Source organism: Dermacentor silvarum, chromosome 4, assembly GCF_013339745.2.
Source record: "Dermacentor silvarum isolate Dsil-2018 chromosome 4, BIME_Dsil_1.4, whole genome shotgun sequence".
Lineage (NCBI taxonomy): Eukaryota > Metazoa > Arthropoda > Arachnida > Ixodida > Ixodidae > Dermacentor > Dermacentor silvarum.
Window position 1 is genome coordinate 121,446,183 of NC_051157.2, and position 27,551 is coordinate 121,473,733.

General features: G+C 48.3%; 1 protein-coding gene across 1 annotated transcript in view; it reads left to right on the plus strand.

The window, feature by feature from the left end:
- The window catches only part of LOC119448870 (uncharacterized), a 35,161-nt gene extending 22,857 nt beyond the window's left edge, over positions 1–12,304 (plus strand). The window contains exons 5-7 of the mRNA XM_037712082.2: positions 5,990–6,255; positions 7,292–7,390; positions 10,832–12,304. Coding sequence (XP_037568010.1) covers positions 5,990–6,255; positions 7,292–7,390; positions 10,832–11,221 — 755 coding nt within the window. The 3' untranslated portion in view covers positions 11,222–12,304. The remainder of the gene's footprint in view (positions 1–5,989; positions 6,256–7,291; positions 7,391–10,831) is intronic.
- The last annotated feature ends 15,247 nt before the right edge of the window (positions 12,305–27,551 follow it).

Below are 27,551 nucleotides of genomic sequence, written 5' to 3' on the forward strand. Positions count from 1 at the left end.
CTGGACAGCCTGGAGTTGTAGTAGGACCGGGGTCTTGATCATGGAATCAAATTGATCTTCAGAGAAGTCCTGATGCTTTCCCTGCAAAGAGGGGCACCTCCAGAGCATGTGTCTGAAATCACTGCGATCGTTACAGTCTCGACAATGCGCTGAAATACCTGAGTAGTGACTGTAAATGGAGAGGCTGGGGTAGGGAGCCTACATGCAAGAACAGCGCTTGCATGTACTTGCATGTAGGCTCCCTAGGCTGGGGTATATCCCCGTCTGAAGCATGCGAAGAGAGATTGCCTGTGGCCGAAACAACTTTTCGTGTGGGAGTGGGAAGGACCTACGGCCCATTTGATAGTGTTTCGTGACCTCGTTGAAAGCAGTCAAAATGTCCCTAAAATCAGAAAGTAAATTATTATCCATATGCCGATTAAGAAATGTATTCTCAGTTCTGCGGTACATTGTGCCCTTTGCAAGTCCTGATCAAATATTTGGGCAAAGCGTGCTCGGCAAGCTGGAGCAGCAGCGTTGTTTGTGCGAGATGACGTACGTTTAGGCCTCAGCGATCGAATTGCAATTTTCAATTACAGTTTCATTTTGAGAGTCATGTTTTGAGCATCTGCCTCGTATGCGGGAGATACCCTGAAACCTAACGTTTTAAGGGGCCTCTCGCCATGTCCCATCGGAAACTTTTGTTGTAGACAGGAAATTGTAAAGTGATGTCTATAGAAAAAAAATCAACGCCATCTTCACGAAGTGAATGCTGATGAGTACGGCGAAGCTCGAACGCTTATCGGTAAAACCGTGAAGCGTTCGCCCACACATCATATAAAGACGTGACACGTTGTTATAGGGTGAATGTATATACACTTATACACACAATGTTTATTATTTACATCTCGACGCAATTATATACACTTATATACACAAGTTGTATCGTCCTACGCCTGTTGATGGACGTTTACAACCGATAAAACAACGCGGGTCCCTACAACGCGTTCCTCATGTGCGCGAGCACGGAAAAGGCGGCGGTGGCAGTGGCAGGAACCCTCCCATTGCCGCTGCCACCTTTCCCGCGCTCGCGCACATGACGAACGCGTTGTAGGGACCCGCTTTGTTTTATCGCCGCTGCCGCAGCCTCTGCATCGATGGTGGCTTTTGCTTCCTCCCGGCGCTGGCGTCTTTCTTCTGCTTCGCGGGCTCTCACCGCAGGGTCTTGGCGGCGAGTCCGAGCTGCTGCTCCGTTGCGAGCACGCCGCGGCGCTGCTTTTGCCTCTGGGGTATTCATGATGAGTAGCTACGTGGAGATGTTCGCTAACTAGCGCGCGCGCCGAGTGTGCCGAGCCGCCTGAACGGCGGCGCGCCATCTAGCGGGCGCTCTATGAATTATTAAAGCCCCTATATAAAAATTGGCCATATATGGCCATATCTGCCCAATTTTTAATATCCCCATAAACACAGCTGCGCCTCTAGCGGGAGCAATGAGAACTAGCGTACACGGCGCGAAGGACCAAGCCGCGGCTAGAGGGGCTTCGCCCCTAAAAAACTGCCAGCCCTTCCACTGGGGTGAAGATGGATGACCAGCGCAGCTGTACTATGGTGGGAATTATGTATTTCCAATTATTGCTATTAAGATGTGATTGTGTAATTGGTTATGCGAACGATTAAAGAATGAGAAATATATATGATCCGGTGGATTTCATTTATTTAGTGACCACAGGGACCATGGCCTAATGGTCGCTACGGTACACCGCCATAGGGTGTACGGCAAATGTTGGCACGTTCTTCATGATCACGTCACCAACGCCGCGCGCGTTCGGTGCGAACGCGGGCAAAACGCCGCCGCCGTCGACAACATTTGTGCGCGTTGTTTGTGTGACCGCACACAACCGCTGTCAAAACGCTCGCGACGTGAAGGAACAGCTAAACGCCGTTGTCGACACTCTTGGGGGAGAGGCGGGCGAGAGCCCAGAAAGAGTCGGCGGCACTAGGGTGCCTAGGTTGCTTCGATGCCTTCCTCGCCCACTGCTCCCCTTCCACTGGGAAGTCGCGTTTGCTCTCCGCCGTGCGTTCGCTCCCCATGAAAGCGCGCGTCCCTCGCCCTCGCGCGCTTTCACTCGCACATACAGCATTCGGCCAATGAGAGTTTTTTTCTATTGCCGGACGCAACCATCGAAGAGTGAGCCCTTAACTTCTTCGCTGTAAAAGTTTTCCGATTCGTTCATTATAGCACAAGATAGGAGAAATTGAAAGGTTACATCGTCTCGTGATGCCAGGAGGCGAGCTGTACAGTTAACATTACAGTGTACTAGAATTCTAGTTCACTGTAGTTAACATGAACACTCGACTCTCCCTTTGCCTCCTGCCAGCTTCCGCAAGCTACATTCCATCCTTTGCCACGTTTACGTCACGAACCCAAACCTTTTTTTTTTAGGGGCGAAGCACCTTAGGGCCGAGCCTTGTCCCTCGTCGTCCTCCGGTGTCCGTAGCTCTGGTTTGCATGGAGACCGCTAGGGGCGCTGCGGTGCACAAGGGCGTTCGTTCCCGACGCGCGCTTTCTCTCTCGTCCGTAGCTCTGGTTTGCATTGAGTCCGCTAGGGGCCCTGCGATGCACAAGGGCGTTCGTTCCCGACGCGCGCTCTCTTTCTCTCTCGTTCCCGACGTAGAGCTGAGGGCTCGCGCATCGAGCATCGGCGCCACCGATCATCGGCGAACCGAGCATCGGCGCCACCAACTTCGTGTAGAGAACGCTTCCGGCGTTTTGCTGCCGCTTCCCGCGCTCTCGCATGTACGGGGGGATTCACGGTTACCCGAATGATCCCCCGGTGCTTCGCCCACTCATTATCATTCACTTCGTCGATATGCGGTGTTTTTTTTATTATTTAGCGAAGCTTTATAGGCTCACAAGTGTCGGCGGTGGTGGTGATGGTGGTGTCACGCTGAAAAGTGGGCCGATCCTGGCGATAGTGCAGAAAGGGTACAAGCTCAATGGCACATAACAGGGACAAAAAAGAGAGAAAGGGAGAAAGAGAATTAGAGAGGAAGAAAGAAATAGAGAGGGGAAGAAAGAGATAGAGAGAAAGAAAGAGAGAGCTAGAGTAAGAAAAATAAAGAGAGAGAGAGAAAGGGAGAGACAGGGAAAAAAAGATAGAAAATCATCACGAAGGTCAGAAACCCACACGGAAAGCTTCACTTACCCCCATTTTCTCGACAGGGGAAGGGCTGGTGATTTTTTTTTTTTGCCTTGCTTTTTTTTGGCGTTTTGCGCTGCCAGTGGCGTTAGGATGGATAGTTGGGCGTGTTGGTTAAACATGATCTGAAGTGAAGGCGCGAGGACGACGACGGATGGAGAGAGAACACACACACAGGGCGCCACTTCCAACCATGTTTAATCAGAAAAAACGCCACTATTTTATACAGGGAGCACTATCACAGTTTCTCTGGGCGCATTCGCGTTCGGGTAAAGCAGTTCTTTGCACGATAACGATATAGATGTGACACTTACCCGCTTATCACCTGCCTCAATTATTAATCGAACCCATTGTCATGGCTTCTAGCAACCACAGCACAGGCGAAGATGTCTGGCTTACATTCGCAATTTCTACAATGAATTGCCAGGTGGCCCTCCCTTCCAATGTTAACTTTGTGATTATTTTGCTTCAGCCTGTCATTCAGGCATTGCTCAGTTTGGCCCACGTACTTTCTAGCACAATCTAAAGGAATGTCATAAACGACTCCTGCCTGAAAATCTACGTATTTGTTATCGTGTTTTGTGACGCAGGCGGGTGCCTTGCGGAAAAAATGGTGAAGTTTTCTAAGCTTTGTGGGATGACCAACCCTTTTTTTCCGCAAGGCACCGGCCTGTGTCACCGTAATTATTAACAATGCAGGCCGTGGGTCTTACGCAGAGGCTTTTATGCGTGTGACCTTGATTCTCCGCTATAGGAAGCTAAGCACTCTCGAGAGAAATGGCCCGCGGACTTTCGTTTGAAATTTCAGCTGTTTTCGCGCCGTTCAGCGCTTTAACACCTTGCAGTCACGATTGTTAGAGCGTGATCTGCGCACTTCTACTGTCTGTTTGCAATTTCCAGACCTGGTGAGGGGCCCTTTAAAGCAAACAGCTTTCTTTGGCTCTTTCGCTCGTTTTTATGGTTGTCGGCGGCGGGACATTCTCCACCGATGCAAGGCACGTTGTCTCGCGCAACTATACTTTCGGAGCGCCTTCGTCGCCGAACGCCTGCTATACCTGGCGACAACTTTCTGTGGCAGCACGGTCAAGGCTACGGAGCCGAAGCGCGTAGCCTTGGGCGTGCTGCCACGGAAAGTTGTCGCCAGGTATATAGCTCTTTGAGGCGCGTGTGCTGTCGTGCGAGAGCTTTGTGGCGTGTCAAGCTTCGGATGGTCTAGATGCTGTGGTCGGTAGTGGCACTGTGTCGCGTTTGTCGGTCACCTGGGCCGGCGGTTTCGGAGCACGTTCGTCGCGGAAGTTTACTGCGCGTATCTTATCCGGATGCGCTGTTCCGTCTTGCGTGCGATTGGACAGCTTCGCTCAGACCGACTCCCGCAGTGCGTGGAATCTGCACGACCTTAAAGCGAACGATCGGAGAAGTATCTGGCCTGCATGGAATTAGCGTGGAGAGAAGAAAAAGGTACGGACCAGTTGTCATGCCGTCGTCGTTACGTCGTCGTTACGTCGTCGTTACGTCGTCGTTACGTCGTTGTTACGGCGTCGTTACGTCGTTGTCATGTTGTCGTCATCGTCCAGCCATCGTCATCTCCCTCGACGTCAAACCGTCGTCGTCGTGTCGCCCACGCTGTGCCATCTACCAAAGCATCTCGATGATAACTTGTGCCGCGTCATCAAGCGCTCTTATCGACGCCCGCTGTGTACTTTGGAAATATTGCTGGCGTACCCTTTACATTTCTGCCGTCCGAATCATTCACTTTTAAATCTTCTTTGATGCTATATGCAGCATTTTGTTTCTATAGTTTAAATATGTTTCCCGGTCTAATTCTCGGTTATTACCTCGAAAGAGGGCACGTAGAGATTTCTAGCCATGGTGTCTGCCCCCCCCATTCCAACCATAGACGGACAGCCTTGGTGCACAGAAGGTTCTACATCATCAATTTTTATATCTATAGATTAATATGCTGCGGTCCTTCTTTACGTTTTTTTAATGATTTAGAACTGTTGCATTGGTAAATATTGCAATAATAAGGAGGTTGTGATGATGCCATGGGTAACAATTGAAAGTATACTGGTTACACTGCTCAATGATTATTCTAAAAATATACCACCGTGCTTCGCGAAGTGCCGGATGGGCTACTGCAGTCAGGGGTATGTTTAAACGCGACACAAAGCTGGTAATGAACGAACAAAGAATGATAAGGTGCGTATTCATGTAATCCTGATCGAAAGCAACCAATATTTTTTCCATTATTAATGTCTTCCTCGCAGCCAGTAAGTAACTGCGATGAAAATAAGTGTATACCCTGCACGTTTCTCATATTATTGAGGATACTCATTTTATTTAAATAGGGCACGCTGGGGTGCGGGAACTTAGGTACGAAATTAGTTCCAAATTTGTATGGCTGCCATTTCGTGGCCATTTAGAATAACCATATTTTCGCAACGCGGCTTAAATTCTGGAGCCCGAACATTGTTTATTTTTGTATATCATTTTGTTCGGCTCTAAAGAAGCTGTTTTTTTTTCACAAAAAGGACCTTCTCAACTTCTTTCATAAGCTAAGGTGCTCTCGGATGGAAGTTCTAGGCCTTGTCGTTCAGCGTATACGGCAAAAGGTTTAGGTAGCGAGTTCTTGCACCCAGTTACTGCTGCATTGTTTGGTCACATGTTATTCAGTTTTACATCCCAATGGCTTCGCTAATGCAGTTTAGTGCTCTGCATTTGGCGGATACTGCAGCAACACTGTGCCAAGGACCCCGCCGTCTTTTCTCTTATACGTGCGTATGGAATAAACGGTAACGCACTGCGCGCAGCCAAGCTGGAGCAGCGAGGCTTCCTGCTGGCGAGGCCAGCGGTCAACATCCAGACGAGCCGGCCAGTCATTGTGGGAGGCAAGACATCCTCTAACGGAGCGGCGCACCTGCTGAGACCGCAACTGATGCCCTGGGAGTCGCAGCCTTCCATGTCCTCCGGTACCTTGAGCTCCAGCGGTACTGGCAGCGCCAGGCCCTTGCACATGGTCGAGCTGAAGAACAACCACAGGTCACCAACTGGATCCACCCCTCCGTTCCGCAGCCAGGCGAGTATGCGAATAACAGCGCAGGGTGCAGCGAATAACAGCGCGACACGCAGACATACTCAGAGAATTAGGCTGCGCACAGCAGTGGTTCGTGACTACTGATATTTTGCTGAATAGTACAACCGCCCCTAACCACGAACTGCAAATAAAAATAGCCAACCTTCGTCAAGGGGCGTTACTATAGGCCGATTCTTGATGCCTTTCGCCGAAGAAGGAAAAAAAGATTTCATTTTTATTGATTCCGCGGACCATGACCATGACCCAACATGGCGTACACAAAATCTTGAAGTGTACATGAAGGATAAAGAACCCCACGGTTCTGTAACATAATTTAAGGAATGCTACGAATAATTCTGGTCAATAATAGTACTTGGAAGAAACGTACACTTAAGCGCTTCTGTACTAGCAAAATTTCGTTTCAAAGTGTGCAGTTGCTGATATCGAGTGCATGAACCAACACCGTTTCTGCACTGCACAGATGCGCAATATTATTTGTGACTACGCTCTCTGCCTTGTCTTATTCCTTTGCTGCATCCCTTCCTGAACCTGTTCTTTTTAATAGTGATGCTCACCATCAAGTTTTTTTTTTTAATACATGATGCAATAGGAGAGATTGGCGCCTGTGGGTGGCACCGGTTACTACTCGTCGCATGGCAAACAAAAATATTGTCTCATTATTTGTAACAAAATGTGGCGCAACGGTATCACAATAAAAACATGTCAGCATTAACACCCAATTCCTTTACATGAGTACAGGAACCCACAGAAGAGGCACACGTACACAATTGCATATGTAAACACAAGTGCTTCGAATTGTCCGAGAACACATTAGGAAGTTCACAGTTTCACAGACGCGTGCGCAGACCGTAAGTGTACCCATACATAACATACTACATGAACATTTCACAACATAACAAGCGTTGACTTACTGTACATCACACACGTACCTTTCAGCGGACACAACATTTAATATAGACCCAAGATACTGGTGCTTGCTCAGAAAATCTTTAAGCTTATCGTTCTGCCATTCATACAGGGGACCGCCACAGCCAATCGTCGCCAGGATAAGGTGCGCGGCATCTTCACAGATCTGTTTGGCTCCACACGCACCAACATCGCCAAGCACTTGCGCCAGGTACGTGCCACGTATTGCCACGCAGTCCAGTAGATACAGAAAACAGGTATCTGAAGAATTTAGAACAATGCCATATTGTACATAAGTGATCGAGGTATAAATCAGTGCAGTGCGCTATGAAGGATGCCGTAGCGATGTGGAATGGAGTCCTGACAGAATATAATGAACTATAATACACATGCGGCCTCCAGCGGGGTGCGGTCTGTATACGTGGTTGTTTATCAGTCCAGCGGCTGAGCTTCGCGTCTGAGATGCAGCGCAGTTATCTCACTCAATATAAAAATTGAATTTTGATCTTATTTTTAACATAAAGTACGTAATGTCAGCTACAACTTTAAAAAAAATTAGGGGCAGCTTCACACTTGTGGTGCGAAGACTGGGCAAAAAGCAAAGCCTGGTGACCTCGGCTTTATCTCGATTCGGCCAAGTTTTTGCGAGGTTATGCTTCTTGACTCGGCCACGTTTTGTGCAAGATCACCCCGGAATCATCGACAGCTCAAGGAGCAACAAACACTGCGTAATTAAAGTATCCTGACCGCTTCTGGACGCTCAAACGATTTTTCTCGGTCTCGCGGGCTCGTAAGTACGAATCGTCTGCGAATCGCCGACGTTTCGCCGCCGCTTCGACGGCGCGATACTCGGGGTCGGACCGAAGTCGTCTCACTCGCTCTCCAGTAGCGGCGCAGCGAATTTCGCGCCGCGCTTCCTCTTCTTCGGGAGTTACGCTCTTCGTCGGTCGCCCCATCTTCGCGACGATATGCTCGGCGCGGAGACGGCAGGGCTTCGGTGTCGCCGCGGCGGCGACGCGGAGCTAGTTATCCCGTGGGTCGGTGCAGTGACGTCACGGATTAGCTCTGCGTCTGCGTAGCCGCGGCAACCGCTCCGCACGGCGCGGTGACGCTATGGCTACGAAAAGCTAAGGCGAAGTGATGCGGTGCGCGCGATGACGTCACGGCTCACGCAACTGTGGCGAGGCTCGGCGCGGTAGGCGCAGCTGGCGCGAAGCGTTGCCAGGCGACGCATGGTGACGTCATCGCCAGGCGGAGGTTGTGCGGCGTACACTCGACGGACAATCCTCGAGCTTAAACAGCTTCGCTAGTTCACAGGGGTATGTGCCGGCCATTGCGCTTGGAGCCTTTCTGCACTACCTCCAGGATCGGCCGACAGTTTTTGTTCGCCCTACGTGGCCTAAGGCGAACCAAGAGCTGGTTTAACAACTCCGCTGTTAAAGCACAGCGGTTTTCATTTGAGTCGTGGCTCCTGTAACTGTTACAGGTCAGTTTTCAATCTGTATAAGATAAACAACCAGTGGACGCTAAAGTTCTCCTGTTGTCACCATCAAATTATTTAGGCCAGAAAGTTATTCCAGTTGATTTCTTGAAAGAGAAAATTGTCATTCATCCGACTGCAGTACGAAGCTTGAAAGGAAACCCATACGGTATTTTCAAACAGAAAGTTTCGCACTTGAAGGATAATTTTTCCTGGTCTGAGGTATTCATGCACCCCAGAGCCAACGCATTTCCGGAGTGGGCCCTCCACCATCCGAGCTATACTGCAGACCAGCAGCAGGTCGCAGAGCGAGGGCGAATTAATCGACAACTCGAAGCAAACGTACGAACACTGAAACCCGTATGGGTTTTCTTTGTAGCTTTATGCTACAGTCGGGTGTACGAGAATGTTTCCTTTCATCAACCTTCCTCCATTTTGTGAACTTCCGCAGAACTGATGTGCCATAATTTATTCCTGTACTCGCTTAGAAATGCAATAGTGTTTTTTCTTTAGCTGTTGGATTTCAAACCTTCGACGCAATATAAAGATTACGGATTGTCACGCAAGTTCGAAAGTAATTACCCAAACAGCTAGCTGTAGCATTAAACGCAATGCAAAGATGTCCCACTACTTGCAGAATTTGACTATGAACATATTTTCGCTTGCGCAAATACATCTTTCTCATAAAAACTTGTCCTGCATTTTTTAGCAGAAATGCCACAAATGCTTCACTCGGTTCTCAACGATGTCAAGACAGGCTCTTATCATGCAGAAGCGCTATTGCACGGTCATTGATAGCTTTCTCACATACTTGTATAGTTTACACCACAGAAGAGACGTAATATGTATCAGCGTTATCCAGACGAAGACATTGTACACAAAATGTTTAGCCACGTTGGCCTATCTCTGCGCTGAACGCAATAAAACTCACAACTCCTGTAAACTATCGGCACCTGTGTACCAACCTAAAAACACGTTGTACCCGCCGCGGTGGCTCAGTCATCTAAGGCGTTGCGCTGTTGAGCACGAGATCGCGGGATCGAATTCCGGTCACGGCGGCCGCATTTCGATGGGGGCGAAATGCGAAAACACCCGTGTACTTAGATTTAAGTGTACGTCAAAGAACCCTAGGTGGTCCAAATTTCTGGAGTCCCCCACTACTGCGTGCCTTGTAATCAGATCGTGGTTTTGGCACGTAAAACACCATAATTTAATTTAACCCAGCGTAGGCTCGACATGTCGAACGTCATGTGTAACCAGGAGAGCTAACAAATTTCTTGCCACGCGTGCAATGCCGAAATGATAGCACACAGTGACGTTGTCTTTCACAAGCGTCAGGGACTTTGAAATGACTCGATGGTCCACCTCACGTGAAAATGATCGTGAAGTTTGCACTAGGTATGTCCGGCTGCAACGAATGACCTAGAAAATCGCGCCTTGCTGTCTTTTTCGTTGTCGCCCTTTTCTATCCTAGCAAAACCCATCTCACAGTAACAGTGGCGGTTTTACTATTGCCGAAGCATAACTTACTGATACGACTTAATATCCCTCCTTATGGCGCTGAACTTAACTCCTAACTTAGTTTAACGATGATTTGTCATTCTGAATTTGCGGTGAGGATCTGATTAATTTATCAGTTTGACGCCACGTGTATTTCCTACGAAATTAGGAGAAATCGACTGGCACATTAAAATAAAAAATACTATTTTCGGCCTAGTAAATGTTGCTGTCGAAATGTTGCCCTGTCTTACCGATTCATATCTTCCACATTAATGGTTTATTTCTGTATTGAAGCTATTGCGATAAGTTGACTACAGGTAAATTATACGCCGTCGAATTTATCGATGGGTAAGTTTATCGTTAAAGTCGATAAAAATTAGAAGTAAATGTTGTGGTAAACTTACTTCTAGGTCAATTTACCGCAAGAATGTTAACCTTGTGTTGCTTTTAAAGAACGCTGCTCGGTAAACAGATAACAATACTGAACCACGGAAACAAAAAAAGAAGGCGCTATGGACTTTCTCGCTAATGGCTGCTGGATAAACAATATAATGATAAACGACGGCTTCCACTATGCTGGACAAACCATTAGAATGCAGCACTAGCCACTGACACTATGAAACTTTGCGGTACGCGTAAGCTAATCAGTTGATGCGCGCGGTCTTGTCGCAGGCAACCGAGAGCGTGCGACGGGACACCGAAGTTCCGCTGTCGCGCGTCACCGATTTGGCCGACTCGCTGGACGCCCAGGCCCGCAAGCTCCCCGACCTGAGGGCCGAGCTGGCCGAGTCCGCGGCCGCCGCCCGAGTCCTCGAGCTGCGCGTCTTCACCGAGGACGCGTACGAGCCACTGCGAGCCGCGGCGTCGCTGGCGTCGCGAGCGGCGGCAGACCTCGAGAAGCGAATGCCCCCCATGCTGCAGAAGGTGGCCGAGACGGCCACGGGTCTGCGAACCGCTATCGGAGACCTGCGTGGCGCCCTGGAGAACGCGACGACGACTGTGGCGCCGAACGACGCCTACTACGTTGCCCTCAGCGAGGAAGACGACTTCTGGAAGCGATAGTGCCAGACACAGCCTGCAGTTTATCAACGCAGTGCGCCTGCCCTGACGAGACGTGCAGTCGACGAGCATCGTTCCGGTTCGTCAGTTCGATGCCTGACATTTCGTCGTTATAGCAGTGACGGCAGTGAGTGAAAATAGCCGCGGAAATTTCTCACTGCGAACTTGTGAGCAAGGGAATAAGCGTTACTAAGAATGCCAGTTTCTTAGCGCGACGTTTGACGCCAACGTGACGGCACGGCGAGAAGTTGAATCTGACGCAAGCCCGATAGAGATAGCGATGTAGTTGTGTACAAAGGTGAAGATGTGTGCGGAGCCTGCACAATTTTTTTTCGCGACGCCCTAGGTAACTGGCTTTTAACACGTTGCACAAAGACAGAGAGCTGCAGAAACAGGCTTCGCACTTCACCATTAGTGTTCCACATTGAGCCGTCGATCGAGCATCACCCAAGCCTCCGGAGGCTGCAGCAGACCTGTGGCTATACTTCCTACTGTGAAACATCAGGATTCTCTACTGTAGCATCAATTGATGCACTGATTAATGAACGCGGTGCGCGACGAGATTCCGGACTGTTGAATTTACTGTATAGTTGCTCTCAAAACACGGAACTGAAGAATGGCTGTGTTTAAATACTGCTCACCCCTTTTAAACCTTTAGGTCTCGCGCTGGCGTGAGATTTTCATATGGTGTCGTTCGTTTCCGTGTTTGTCAATATAGTGATGTGCAGAACACAGTGATTCAGGGGTGCTAAGTGTACCTACATGGTGTGTAGTCGAAGCGATTTCTAGTGCGGGCAGCTGCTCACCTATCACCTGTTGCGGCAACATCTGTTGCTAATGCGGCAATCGATCACAGCGTTCTGTGGTGGACCATGTCCGTGGACATGTCAAAATACGTTGTGATGGTCTATTGCAATAAACATTACGTTATATGTCGCTAAAATAGAGATGTTATTATTTCTTCACTATGCCTGTGGGCCCAACAGCGGATGTGCGAATCGACCCTTTCTTGTGCCCTAAACATGCATGATGAAAATAATGATTCACCTATGGTTTCCTAGAATTCACCCACTGTCTATGTTCCATTTTAACCCATTTCCAACAGCCATTCGAGTACCATGCAACTGCGTGTCAAAGGCAATAAAACAGCCGATGCATTTCACAAAGTATTCTGCCTATTTTTTCTCAGATTTTTTAGTATTTTTTTTTTCGCAAAGCACGCAAGCAGTGCATGTATTTCTGACGTGTTCGCCTAGCCTGAATCCGAGAGTTGGCGTAAAGTAAGTAGACAGGTTCTGTTGTTCAAACTGGAAGCTTATAATCGAAGAGGAAAGGCCGCGGGCGTTTTAACTGACGCCTGTCGGTGGCCGCCTGAACTCTCCCGGGGCCATGGAAAGGAAGTAAATGGAAAGATGGAAGGATATAGCTATAAATAATGACGAAAGCAAGTATGCACTCAAAAATATACATACAGAAGTTGGATAGAAGGTTGTAATTGTAATAACAATAAAGAAGCGCATAAACCGTTATAAATTAGGCTAATAAAGTGTCACTGAAGAGGGGAGAAAACTTGATAAGTTAGTACTGGTTCGTTGGTAAACACAACAGCGCGGCAAAGTAAGATAAAAAGCCATTTTTCCGCAGCAAATTTCCTATTGATAATCAGCGCTTGTGTAGTATCGCTCGTCTCCGTATTCGCCCCGGTGTTAGTTTGAACCATAATAAAATTTGAAATAATACAGAAAATATACAAAATGAACACCGAAGTGTGCAACGCAGTCAGCCGCCAGACTCCTCCAGGATTGTCACAAAGGTAACTTGAGCAATCTCGTAAGCCTGCGCAATGCCTTTGGGGAGATAAGCGCGGGATCTGAGTCGGCGACAAGACTAAAGCGTTGTCAAAAACTGGCAGCGCTTGAGGCTGCGCATCGAAGAAGGTGCTCGAGAGCCTTGTAAGCGTCACAGTGAAGTCACTCGTCACACGGCTTGAGTATACATCAAATTCAAGAACTCAAGACCACTGTACTTCTCTACGACAGCGTCAATGTCGCCATCTCATGGGTACCCGGCAACCTTGTAATACGAGGAAAGTTATGAGACTCGCATGGCGTTACGTGATCAACCTCCCACCGTGACTCAAGCCAGTTGGGTACCTTCGCACTCTGAATAAAATCGACAGTTATTAAAAAACAACGCATAGATCGCTTAGCTTATCTTGTCAGTAACACTTACCTTCCCGACTCTTATTCGCGCTCCCAGTAAGTCCGTCTGAGGCCACTCATGACTCCTACAAACCTTTCTCCTGTTATACGACATCCTTTCATGATCTCCCAGAAAAGGATCAAATATAGTATACAACTGAACACACCATTCGGTTCTGAACAGGCTTTCAAAGCGAACTACAGGTTGTTATGGAGCACCTCCGAACTAATTTAAGACTTCAGTCGTTAAATAACCTAATTCTGTCACATCCACTCGAACTAGCAAACTCGGTCTCGAACGCTACTTTACACTTAATAACAAACCTTCCTATTATTTTTTTAAAGCAAAGCTTTATATGTCTAGGGAAATCGCCTGTGTGACAAAAAACTACCATCATCAGCATTGGCTCGAGCGTATTCGTCTTCTTCCGCAGCTGGCTCGTTGGCGCCCCTCGGGTTTCGCTCGTGCTCGTGCTCGGCACGCCCTCGTGCCACGGCTCCCGCGGTCGTCGTCGTCATCTATTTGCATAGCTGGCTGCGTTGCCGCTCATCGTCGAATTTCACTTCTTTTCTGTCGTCGAAATGGGGAGAGAGAGAGAGAGAAATAACTTTATTTTGTCCAAAATGTGGTTAGAGGAGGGGGTAATGACTAGAAGCCTCCCCCGTCCCCCCTTTAGACGGCGGCCGGCAGCCCCTGAGCCGCGGCGGCGTCTTCAGCCATTTGGACTACTCTTGCTTGAACAATCGGGTCCGAGCTCAGCAACACGGTCTCCCATTGCTCCTCATTTCTTATTATTAAACTGGGTTGTTGTGGTTTTGAACAGTTATTGTTATATTGTTTCTTTGGGCATGCCCAGATTATGTGTTGAAGATCTGCTCGGTTGTTACAATGCTTACATATGTCTGGGTATACATCTGGGTGATAGTTACTGAAGGCAATGGGGTTCGGGAAAGTGTTGGTTTTCATTAGCCGCCAAGCCACTGATTGCCACTTGTTTAATGAACAATGTGCTGCCGGATATCTAGCCCTGGCTAGTCTGTAATGATCGATGATTTCCCTAAAGGAAACCAGCCTATCTCGGCCCGACCGGCGGATTGCGAATGCGTCCGTGTTGGTGTTGGTGACGTCGTCTCGGTCTGCGACACCTCGAGCCGCGTCATGCGCATTCACGTTGCCTGGCAGGCCAGAGTGGGCTGGTGCCCATATGATTTGTATTCCCCTAGCTCGGTCTCCGTGGAAACCAGCCTGGAGGATTTTTTCCGCCTTTGGCGAGATGCGTCCTTTAGCGTAATTTAATATGGCGGTCTTGGAATCACTTGTTATAATTTTATATTTGGGAGAAGATATCATTGCTAGTGCAATGGCGACCTCTTCTCCTACCTCTGGCGTTGTTGTTAGGATTGTGGCTGACGCAATTGCATGTCCTTGATTATTGACTACTGTCACTGCCATGGCATCTTGATGTTCGTAGTCGGCTGCGTCTACATAGAGCACATCTTAAGAATTATCAAACCTTCTTCCTAATGCTTTGGCTCTTTCTTTTCTTCGTTCTTCGTTGTGCGAAGGATGCATGTGTTTGGGTAACGGGAGGATATATAGGTGTCTCCTAATGTCGGCAGGTATATCTGTTTTGATGTCAGTTCTGGGTTCATAGTTGATGCGCAGTGATTCCAGAATATGTCTCCCGGTTTGGGAGAGCCTCTCCATCTGGGCAGTTCTGTGAGCTTCTATCAATTCTTCTATGGTGTTATGGAGCCCCAGCGCTTCAAAATGGGGAGGTCGCGTTTACAGGTGTATGAGCCATTGCTTAATGGGGTATGAGCCATTCGTTGTCTTACGTAACAGACAAATTTAATATTGAAGAATTTAATTTCAAAGAATCGCAAGCGGCAATGGCGCGCGAATGCTACTAACCACGCTGCCGAGCAAACTCGAGGCATCGAACGCAAGCGACAACGGCGGACTGCAGGCATACATCATTGACGTCGTTCTCTCCGTCGCAGCCAAACGTGCGTGTAACCTCATAATTGAGAAATATTTTAATGAACCCTCGGGATTAAACCAGTGATAAACACCGGGGCCGCACCTTTCAGCTTCGCTGGTTAACCATCTGCACGGAGTGCAAGGGCCGACGAATTTTTAACAGCGCAGCTGTTTAAGCTCTTCGTTGCGCCGCATAGCTTAGACCAGACACTGCGCATGGCGATGACGTCACCGCACGCTGCCTAGCAACCACTTGGCACAGCTGCGCCTCGCTTCGCCTAGCTTCGACAACGCTCCTCCGCCGCCGTGGTAGCTGCTACGACCGCGCACCTGCTCCGTCTAGCCATGACGTCACTTGGCATCGCCTAGCTACCCCCTGGCATAGCTGCTCCCCGCTTCGCGAAGCTCTTCGCTGCCCTTCCCAAGTACCGCGCACATGCTTCGCCTAGCGACACGGACACCGCGCGCGGGCCGAGGGATCACGTGACCTCACCAGAACAACGGCTCCCGCGAAAACCTCCTCGCTCCGCATGGTAGGCGGATCCAATAAACGTGACATCACTGCGTGCCAACACGGTTCGCGGGCTGCGTGGGCGCGGATCTTAGTGTGGAGGGGGAGCTTAGTCGTCACGTCACCGGGAGATAAAAGGTGCGAGCCACCGCGACGGCGGCAAAACTCTCGTCGCCTCTATGGCGAGTACATGTAGCCTTGACATGGGACGACCAAAGAAGATCCGGACAACCGAAGTAGAAGCCGCTCATCTTGAAGCGCGTCGCGCGGCCAAGCGAGAATCTGCGCGTCGGCGGCGAGCCGATTCGGAATACCGGGCCTAGCAGCACTTAGCATTTCCTAGCAAAACTTAGCCAAGCCTAGTAAAACCTGGAAGAAGCTAGGTCGATCACCAGCTCCACTTTTTACTCCAGCATTGCACCACAAGCGCAAGTTGCCCACATTTCCCCCCCTACTAATCCCTTCCCATAATCCTCCCTACCACCTTTCCGCTCCCCAAGATGTCTGATACATTAGCAAAAGACCTCTCATCGTCTTTTTTTATTAATAACCGCTTATAAAAATAACAACAGTTGGGACAGGCAATAGATATCAACGGAACGGGCGCGCCGGCCTAAACACTGCACTGCAGAGGAATGTGGCTTGCTGCCGGTAGTTAAGCCAATAGCTACTGATGGGCCGAGGCTGCTTCACCGAGACGACAAGGGAGCCAGCGTGGTGAGAGACAAGATGCATGCTACCCAGAAAAAAACATGTCCGACGGTTACGATACTCCTTAATGCGAAATTTGAGCACAACTGTGTACGTGCTTTCATTTCGCCATGTATTGAGGCTGGCATGATGAGCGGCAGCTGTGGAAGACGACGATGAGGAACGCGCGAGCAGTGGCACGAGCGCGTTCGCGCGGTTACGCTGAGGGATGATAAGTGGTTCTTGAGGGAAAGGGAAAGGTTGGCGCTATCTTCTGCAGCCCTTGAGGCTGACACCCAACCAAGGAGGGTCTTTTTCAACCTCCTTGCACCCAACCCAGGAAAGGGCGCGTAAGAGCTGCGCTCAAATACTATGGTGCCATCTCCTAGTCTCGGCACTCTGCTTTCCTCACACCCTTTCGCCATACTCTCCTACTCCGCTTTCCGCCTCGCGCTCTCATCACTATCGCCGTCTTTCATTTGCCGCTGCGCTCCGCGTTCGCTCTTTCATCCCTCGCTGTGCTCGTTCGCTCGGTTACGAGGGACGCCGTGGCACGCCGATGCTCAACACAGGAATGGGCGCCTAAGAAGTGCGCTCTAAAAGGAAGTAGGATATTTGGTAGGAATTAATAAGGAACTAGAATGCAAGACATTATAGAGACTTCTGCACGTTCACAAAAAATAAGTAACTGATTACAAGTACAATTACTTCTTTAAAAATTTAATTGTTTACTTACCCAATGACAACCCTGCTAAAGCAATTGAGCGATTATTAAAAAGTAAACTATTGCTTTAACGTTACTTACGTCCCTACTTTTATTAACATTGTACATATACGGTAAATAAAAGCAGCTCGCCTGGCTGCTCCAATGCGTCCTCTGCAGCCCGTCCCACGTTATTTATCTTCACAAGGAATTGTGTTTCACAATTTTCTTCCGTAATCTTCCCTCGCTTTTTCTTGTGAAGACATCTGCAGCGACACTTAAAACTCGTTCGACGTGCGCGCTGGAGCAATGGCTGTGTTGTAACTTACGAACACCTTGCTCACACGATTGTGGTTACTCAATGCCATAATGATCGGGTCTGGGTCCTCTATGAAGCGCAGCGCTTCATTGTTTCTGGGGCTAGGGGAAGGCGCTCCCGATAACGCCAGTGAAAAACTGAAAAATCGTCCATATGTGATTCCCTGGCATTCCCGAAGTGATTCCTGAAGTGGCCATCACTGTCGAGCCATATAAGCGTTGTTTCAATTTGTCGGCCAACATCTGGTGGACGTCCACCCGACGCCCTTCACTCATAAGCCATTTAGACTTAAACGACTAATTGTAACGGAGTCCAGCAAACGTTCACTTTATTAATTGAAAAGGTGGCCAAATCTGTAGCTTAATTTTATTATAAAGCTGCGTATTATTCAGTCCTAATAGTGATGTTCGTGTGTTACAATCGCAAAAATAAATGTATATGAATCATGTATATAGCAAACAGATGGAAACATATGCGTTTAACGGCCCAAAGCTTTTGTCTGTATCAGAGACATTGTAGACTCCGCTGAGCGAAGAAGAATTAAGCAGCAGCTCTTAGCTCCTATGAAGGCCGCTTAAAAGCGCTTCCGGAAGAGAGACCAAAATTTATTCTAAGAGAAATACTCAGAGCCCGGATTTCCAAAAGAGGTGTGCAAATCTGTTAGCCTGTCATGTTCAGGTGATTGAGGTGTAGCGGCCGGACGCTGATTCTGGGGAGAGAGGTAACGCATGTTCAGTCATGGACAGTTGATACCAAAACAAGAACTTATAGAGTAGAACATTTTTCGCAAGTACCAACTCGAGAGTGCGATTTCACACCGCTACTTATACGGTTGCCAAAGAAGGTATAAGCCCCACAATAGGCATAGAAACCGTAATCATGATAATATTACACATATTGCCGCAATAAAAAAAAACAACCCACTCTAGCTAGCCCTAGCGTGTTCATATTTCAATTGTCCATGACTGTACATGTTTTAATCCCTTTGAACACTGTAGTACCCGCCAAATCTAAGTGATCGAGGCTGCGTCTCCTGCTATAGCTTGTTTCGTCAAAAATGTAACTGTTTACACGTAATTGGTCAGTGAAAAAAGTCATTGAATTACAGTGAGTGTTACCAAGTAAACAAATTAATCTTTAAATTATAAAATTACTAATTTATGTAACTGATTACAAGAAAGTATTGCGTGCAATTTGTTGTGTACAAGCCTTAAAGCATATATTGAAAATGCAGTTTGAGCAAATTCGTACATTCGCGCGCATGGAAAATGGAGAAAAAATTCGGCCGTACTGCCATCTCATGCAACGATGGCAAAGAGGATACCAAAAGAAATCTGTTTTTGACAACTTTACTTAAAGAGGCCCTGAATCACCCCTCGGGCTTGGTGAAATAACATAGTCCGCGGGTAGCATACGCTGCAGCGAACATCTCAGCCAAGTTTTGCAGTCATACGCGGTGCGTGGAGCTCGCAAGCGGAGCGCGAAGTCACCTTTCTCTCGAACGCCCTCGTTTCAACAGGTGCCATGATCCTCACTCTCTTCCGTGTGCTTTATTACGTAATGAAGCACATTCCAATACGCGGCTGCTATTGGTCGCTGCCGTCGGTCAAACCGCGGCCGCCGCGGGGTGCCGCCACGAGTCCACTGGCTAAGCGCACTGCAGCTACGCTGAGGACAACCGCGTTTGGCTTACGTTTAGCGCGTCGTAGGCACCAAAATCGGAAGTCGTGGCGCCTACGTTAACATCCAAAATGAAATTAGAACTGCGCGCCATGGTGACGTTTCGAAGGCGGAGCGTTGTGGCCCCGCCCCACCCGCAGTAGCCTTCGCAGTGCAAGGCATTGAAGAAGGAAGGGGGAGCACAGCTGAGGCTGTGTTTGATTGTCAATAACTCCGCTTCTGCTGAACGCATTGAAGTACTTTTTTTGCGGCAATGTATTTCTGAAATAGCCTAATTTCACCTCAAATGTCTTTCTCCACTTCGATCAAAAGTGGTTCAGGGCCCTTTTAATTAGCCGCTTTACTTTCCGAGGATAGGACGGGGTGCTTGAGGCTAAATACTACTGGAACATGTATCGCAATGACGACTATATTTGCTTGCTGCTGTATGCAAGTCGGGAATTATATGTTAGTAATATGTCATTTTCTTCAGCCTTAAGTTTCCGAAGCTAGCACAGAGAACCAAAAAAGACTGATATTTAATGTCGTCACGGGTGGATTAATGCGCAAAAGGTACAGCCGGCGTTAAGAGTTCACAGACCTCGATATCTGAGAAAGCTTAATTTTCAAGCATTGTGGGAGGGTAGCCAGAAAAGCCGTACATCACTACACTGTTCGCAGCACACGCTGGAAATCTGAATGCCAGGGTACGTGCCCAGGTGCAGAAATATTCACATTTCTCTCAGGCCGTTTGGTCCGTAAACTTTTGACGCCGACTGTATGCAGAGGTGGGCAACAGGAGCCTGTAGCATTGGTGAAGAAGGATGATAGCATGGTTTTCTTATTACACAAATAAAGAAAATAATAATAAAGCAGACGTGTTACTTTGTATTACCTCAACCCAATTTCCAACAGAGATCCTTCTTTCGTGCACTTGTATTAGCCAATTTATTAGATGACCGTAATTAAACCATAAACTCACGACTTTGCCCGTATATGACCCATACACGGTCTCCATTTCATCCAAATATAAACTGCTTTCGTCACATTCAGTTCTTCCAAGACACCTGCAATACTAACGCTTAATGCTTGTACAATACTTTCAAGTGGTGCATTAAGTAATTAAAGATCAAGTGCGAAGACCGTACTTAACTCACTGCTGAAATCAAGGAATCTTGAGGACCAGCTCCGGCTGGTGGGCAGGGGCCGGGCGTCGGCTTCAAGCAATGGCTACCTGGACTAAGGATGTCACCCACTTCAGGGCAAATAAAGCATGCGCCTGGTGGCCAAATAAAATTTATTCCTCTCTGTCTATCGCGCTTTTCAACGATATCCTTATGTAGATATGGGTTTCCTTATCCTTATGGAATATCCTGGAATATCCATATCATGGAATTATGGAACGATATCCTTATGGAATAGTTGTTCCTGACTATTTATCTAAAGAATGAATTGTGCAACAGGCAACACCAAAATTGAACAGAAAAACTAAGCCTTTGGGTAAATCATATGTGCAACAATGGGTGCTAAATTCATTGCGTCTGCAACGTAACATAAAATATTAAGCGGTACACGTGCGAGGCAACTCCTTTTTGCGCAACACATGGTTTCAAGCCACTCCTCGTTCTTCTGCCCCGTTAAAATACACATGTCAGTTTTGTTTGTGGTTAACATCACATTGTAATTTTGATAATGGTGACTGATGTAGTAGCTTAATGCTGTAGGTGCAAGTATGCATACCAGCCGAGCAGTTGCCAAATAGCGTGTCGGAGCTATATGACCAGGCGCTGCGCATGCAGCCAACAGCGAAACAACAACCCCCCCGACCGCCGGGGTGGTCGGTGTCTGTCAGCCTATACCTCTTGCCCTTCCGCTGTCACGCAACAGCACTCAATCCGCCTCTCTCTCTCTCTCTCTCTCTCTCTAAGCTCGTACTCAGATGAAAGAGCCAGACAAAACAAAGGAACAAAACGAATTGTGTTTTGGCCAGCGCTGAGTTGCAGGGCGGCCTGCTACGCATACCCGTTCATGCGGCAACGACCTCAGCGGCGCCTGGCGGCACGTTGGTCGAGAACGTGCGCATCGGGTGAAAGCGCGCGTAGATGCATGCTCGATGACTCATACGCTAAAACACGTGTGCACGTTACCTCGGTCTCGTCCTGATGGCACCGTGCAGTCTGATAAGAATGGCATGTCATTAGGCATAGCTCACATGATATCCGGAATTTTGCTCACTCACGTAGCATTCCCGGCTTTTCATCTTTTTTTTTTCATTTTTTCTTTACAATAAATAAAATTCCTAGACCTCGAAGCCCCGCAGAAAAAATGCTGGCAAGCCTCAGTGCTTACCAAATGTACTAAAATAAAATAGCTCTTCTACGAGCCTCTTTCTGTTTCGCTCCCAGAATGTGTATGCATCATGACGTCATGACGCAGAATGTGGTCACGTGGCAGCAGAACGTCGCAACGTTTTGTCACTCGCAACGGCTAGCTCGGTGCTACGCCGGGCCGCACAACTTCGAGCTCCATTCAGAGTGTCGTGTTAGAAGAGCATTCGGGATATGACCAGCAACGATAACTAACAACTTAAAAGCCAACTTCAATGAAATTTCATTTTGGCTTAAATTGTTGTAAACGAGTATTATATAGCACCGAAGCAATCGATCTTGGCAAAGCCGCAGAACTGGTAGTTTTATAGTTTTCTGGTATCCGCCTTTAACCAGCACCTAAGCAGACGATGCGGGCACCTGGTGGTTGTCACTATCACCCAAGTGCCAGAACTCCACCTCCTAACTTTTTCAGCGTGATAAGGGCGGGAAGCCGTACGGGTGCCGCATAATACGTCCAGAGGCGCTATAACGTAAAATGATTCCAATATCTTTTGATTCCAAACTCCTGACGTCAAATTTACGTAACCACCGACGCAAGCATCGGGCGGTGACTCGCAGCGTTGTCTGAACAACCCAATCAAACACTCTCCTTGTTTATAGGAGGTCACCTTTGTTCGCTTTCAAAACCAATAACATTGTCTACACTCAGCTGTTTTTCTTATCTAATTGGCTGACAAGAGGCGAGAAGCACGCTCTAGTGGAGAGGGTTTCAATGGGGCCGAGCCAGCACAGTGAAAATAGATAACCGCATGAAGAGGGTGGTGCCGGCTTCTCCGATTGGTGCGCTTCGCCTTACTTAGCTTGCGGTGGCTGGTCGAAAATCGCGGCGGCGTGCAACGGAAGGATAATAATGCCGGTAAAACGGATCCTCAGCAAGGAAGAGTTGGCAGAGCGATGTCGTATGCATGCCGAAAGGGCTCGATAACGTTTTACTGCCACGCAAGAAGGTTTATCATCCGCAAATAAATACATGCTCACCGGCAGGTGCGAATAGCGAGGGCCTGAGTGAACGGTGGGCAGCCATTTTCAATTCCTTTCGGAACGGGGCAGTCTGTAGCTATTCAGAAAATTTTTCAGTTTTGTTCGGCATATTAATGCATTTTTTTCGCATACACGTCCCTTTGACGGGGTGAGTTTTCGCGGTTTTTTGAGGTCGCGTGACAGACAGGTGAAGTGCGCGTAGCCAGAAAACATTGGACAAATAGCAGAGGGCTAATGGTGAAAAGGCAGCCGAATCAGGAATGATTATTTTTCTTTTGGGCGGTTGAATCATGCATAATCAGTGTGTACACGCTATATCAGATGGGGAGCTATCGCGGTTTTCGTGACGTCGTGGGACAGACAGGCGAAGTTGGGAGTGGCATGAAAATGTTTTGACCAATCGTGGAGGCTGATTGCAGAAATTGGAATCAAAACAGTTTGGAATGATTTTACGTTATAGCACCCCAGGAGCCGTGCTTCCACGGTCATGCGTCACTTTCGGCCAGTTGTAATGGCGCCATTATTTTTCTTTTTTTTTAGGCGTTAGCATTAGGAGTGTCCAAGTGGGGAAAAAAAGTGTAGGTGTGTGAACTGTGGGTATCTGGTCATGTTGTAGAGGATGGGAGAGCTTAGAAGAGCGTATATATACAGGGTGTTTCAGCGAACACTTTCAAAATTTATTTAAGGTTGCCTGGGGCAGATAGCCCAATTCTAGTTAATGAGCTGGTTCACTCGAAGAGGCGGACATTATTTGCACAAAAAAATTAAAATGCATAATCGATTAATTAACAAAAATTCACTAATTAAGTTTTTACGAATAACCTGATGGCCCATATTGCATTTTACAAATTGTAGCCGTGGAGTTCGCAAGGCAGATCCGCTTGGAATTAATTCTCAGGATGACACGAAAAACGTAATTAGTGAATTTTGGTAACTATTCGATTATGCATTTCAATTTCTTGTGCAAGTAATGTCCGCCTCTTCGAGTACACCAGCTCATGAACTAGAATTGTGCTATCGGCCACAGGCAACCTTTAAGAATTTTTGAAAGTGTCCGCTGAAACACACACACGCATGTATATATATATATATATATATATATATATATATTGTAACCAAGCATGCTTGCATCCAAGCATGGCGCCAAAGTCAGAATATATATATATATATATATATATATATATATATATATATATTGTAACCAAGCGCATCCAAGCATGGCGCCAAAGTCAGAAGACGACGATTTGAACGTGTCGAGGTGAAATTGGTCTTGAAAGTAATCTTGTTTGTCCATCGTTGCCTGTCTTGTAAATATTGTAAATACATCTTTATATGTGACTTCCGCAACGTAACAACTTAGTGGAGGTGCTGGGTACCCCCGACAGACAACAACGGAGCTCCGCAGTGGTCGTCACCTTGGACAGGACAACATGATGGGCGAAACAGGACCCGAAATGGTGTGGCCCACATAACGCCTACAACCCTGACGGTTGTCCTGGCTCAGCCGCGGGATCCAGGAACATTCTGCGGCACCGACCACCTCCACGTGGAAGACTGGATCGCCACGTATGAGCGTGTAAGTGCCCACAACAAATGGGATCCGACGATTATGTTAGCTAACTTGGTGTTCTATCTACACGGCACGGCGAAGGTGCGGTATGATAACCACGAGGAAGAACTTAATGACTGGGACACGTGCAAGCAGAAGCTGAGGGACTTGTCCGGCCGACCCGCCGGGCGGAAGAGCGCCGCAAAGAAAGATCTAGCGACCCCTGTCCAAACGTCCACGAAATCATATGTATCTTACATCCAGGACGTGCTGGCTCTGTGCCGAGACCGACATCGATATGGCTGGGTCAGACACGGTTGGATACGTACTGAAGGGGATCGCTGATGATTCTTTCAACCTGCTCAACTGTAAACATTATGAGACAGTACAGGACATCCTAAAAAAGTGTCAACGCATTGAGCAGGCCAAGAGCCACCGCATGCAACGCCGTTCGCATGTTTGCCGAACACAGCTGCGACATCCTCTCGTGACGACAGGCTAGGAATGCAGCGACCGTAATCGTCAGACGACCTGACGTGGATAGTGTGGCGAGAACTTGAAGCAGCCTTTCTATCCCGCCCCAGTGAGCCGAACAACACGCCTACAGTACCATTTGTGCAGGCAATAGTCCGCGAAGAAATCGCTAATCTTGGATTTCATTCTGTATATATGCACCGTTGCCGCTTCACAGCTGTCTAATGCTCTCGCCCATCCAATGGTCAGCGCTATTATGCACACTACCGAAATCCAGCCGAGTGGCGAACCGCAGTCGATCGGCCAATCTGTTTAGCCTGCAGGCGAATCGGTAACGTTGCTCGCCATTGTAGCAACCGTACTGTCTCCTCCCCTCAGCGACCATCATTCGCCCCGAACAGAGCCCGCGTCGCTACCAGCTTCCCTTTGAAGCGCAACAGCCAAACAATGACGAAGAGAACAGGCCCTCGTCGTCATTCCGATGTCAGCAGTCCCGTACGCCACCAGCTCGTCGACCATCGTCCCTATCACCGCAGGCTCGTCGTCCACCGTCCCCGATGCAGCCCCGACACCGGTCTCCGGAAAACTAAGCCATGCAGCTCCAGGAGGTTACGCCGAATTGACGACTCGATCACAAAACCCTCTGGTCACTTTGCCGACCAAACAGGACTTGGTGGACATTGTAGTCGATGGCGTCAGTGTCTCAGCACTAATTAACACTGGCGCGCACATATCCGTGATGAGGGCCCAATTGCGCCGACACATGAACAAAGTTCTAACACCCGTTGCATGACGCACCCTCCGCGTCGCCGACGGAGGAACGCCTACGGTGCTTGGTATGTGCTCTGCTCGCATTGGCGTGGGGTGCGCAACCACTGTGTTATTTGCCGTTTTCGAACAATGGCCTTATGATGTTATTCTTGGCTTAGACTTTTTATCGCCCCATGCAGCCCTCTTTGACCGCGCGTCTAGTGTCATTGAGCTTGAACTGTCCCGCGGCTGTTATAGTCCACCAGTGACATCATCACGATTACGCTGTCCCGAGGACATCCGCCTGTCACCTCAAGACACTACGTACAGGGTCGTTCAGTGTAAGAGTAAACGCCTCATTAGTATTCAAGCAGATATAGCTTCAACATGCCTTCTACTTCACGGGGGAAATGTGCCGAATACAGCGCCTAATGCTGATACCTATTAAGGAACTAAACGTTTTCTTTATTTTGCGCTGAACATCAACTGCTATAGACTCTTGAATACTAATGCAGTGCTCACCCTGAAAGTGGCGGGCCCTGTAAGTCACTGTATTGTCGTTTACATCTGTTCCTGACGGCGTCTATGTACTATGTCCCACCGCTGACAAACTGCTTGAAAATAATTTGGCCGTTCTTCATACCGTACTCACTATCACAGGCAATCGGACTTCGCTCTCTCTCCTTAATTTTAACTTCTCAGATCAAATTGGTCCCAGAGGCATGTCTTTGGGTGACTTCTTGTCTATCAACGATAGCGAGGTATTCGCTTTTGACGCCGAAGTTCCATCGGCCTCTACAAGAACTCCCGATTCACCTACTCTTGTCACAGACGATCTTAGCAAGATGATTGCACCTGACCTTCCTGCGCAAACTGCAGATCTCCGCCGTCTCTTGGAAACTTACCGCGACATTTTTTTTTTTACCTTAACGGCCGTCCTTTAGCCCAGACATCAGTGGTCACCCATCGTATTTGCACCGGAGACGCCAATCCGATACGTCGCCGGCCGTATCGTGTTTCACGTGCTGAACGACGTGATACAACGAGAAGTCTATAAGATGTTGCCTAAAGGCGTTATTGAGCCATCTTGCAGTCCGTGGGCGTCCCTTGTTGTTCTTGTAAAGAAGAAGGACTGCAGTTGGCGCTTTTGTGTCGATTACAAACACCTCAACAAAATCACGTGCAAGGATGTCTACCCTTTGACGCATATTGATGAAGCTTTGGTTGGCGCTAAGCCATGCTCGCTCAAGGGCTGCAGAAGATAGCACCAACCTTTCCTTTCTAAAATGAACCACTCAGTATGACGCTTTGGACTGCTTGCACGGAGCCAAGTTCTATGCATCTGTAAGCCTTAGATCAGGAAAATCTCGGTAGATGACATGGACCATGAGAAAACTGCCTTCGTCACACCTGACAGTCTCTACCAATTCAAGGTTATGCCATTGGGCCTTTGTAATGCCCCGGCAACCTTCGAAAGATTGATGGACTCCTTACTTCGCGGCTATAAATGGTCCACATGGCTGTGTTATCTAGACGATCTGATAGCCTTTTCACCAACTTTCGCGAGTCATCTATCGCGTCTATCAGTCATTCTTGCTATTTTCCGAATCGCCGGCCTGCAATTGGACTCATCTAAGTGCCACTTTGGACATCGTCAAATTACCGTTCTTGGCCATCTCGTCAGTGCCGCTGGCGTTCAACCCGACCCTGACAAGATTCGTCCTGTCCAGAACTTTCCTGTTCCGTCTTCCACCGCAGACGTAAGAAGCTTTGTTGGACTATGCTCCTCCTTCCGTCGTTTCATCAAGAATATCGCTTACACCGCTCGCCCACTCACCGACTTACTTAAGAAGGACATTGTTTTCACCTGGGGCCTTGCTCAAACCAAAGGCTTCTCCGCCCTCGTACGCTTGCTAACAGCTCCCCCATTACTGGCTCATTATGATCCATCGTCTCCCACTGAACCTCCCACTGAATTCCATGGCCAGTGGCCATGGAATTGGGGCTGGACTCGTTCAATGGCAGCGTAACGAAGAGCGGGTAACTGCATACGCCAGCCGTCTCTTGTCACCCGCCGAGAGGAATTTTTCATTTACTGAACGGGAGTGCCTGGCGTTAGTTT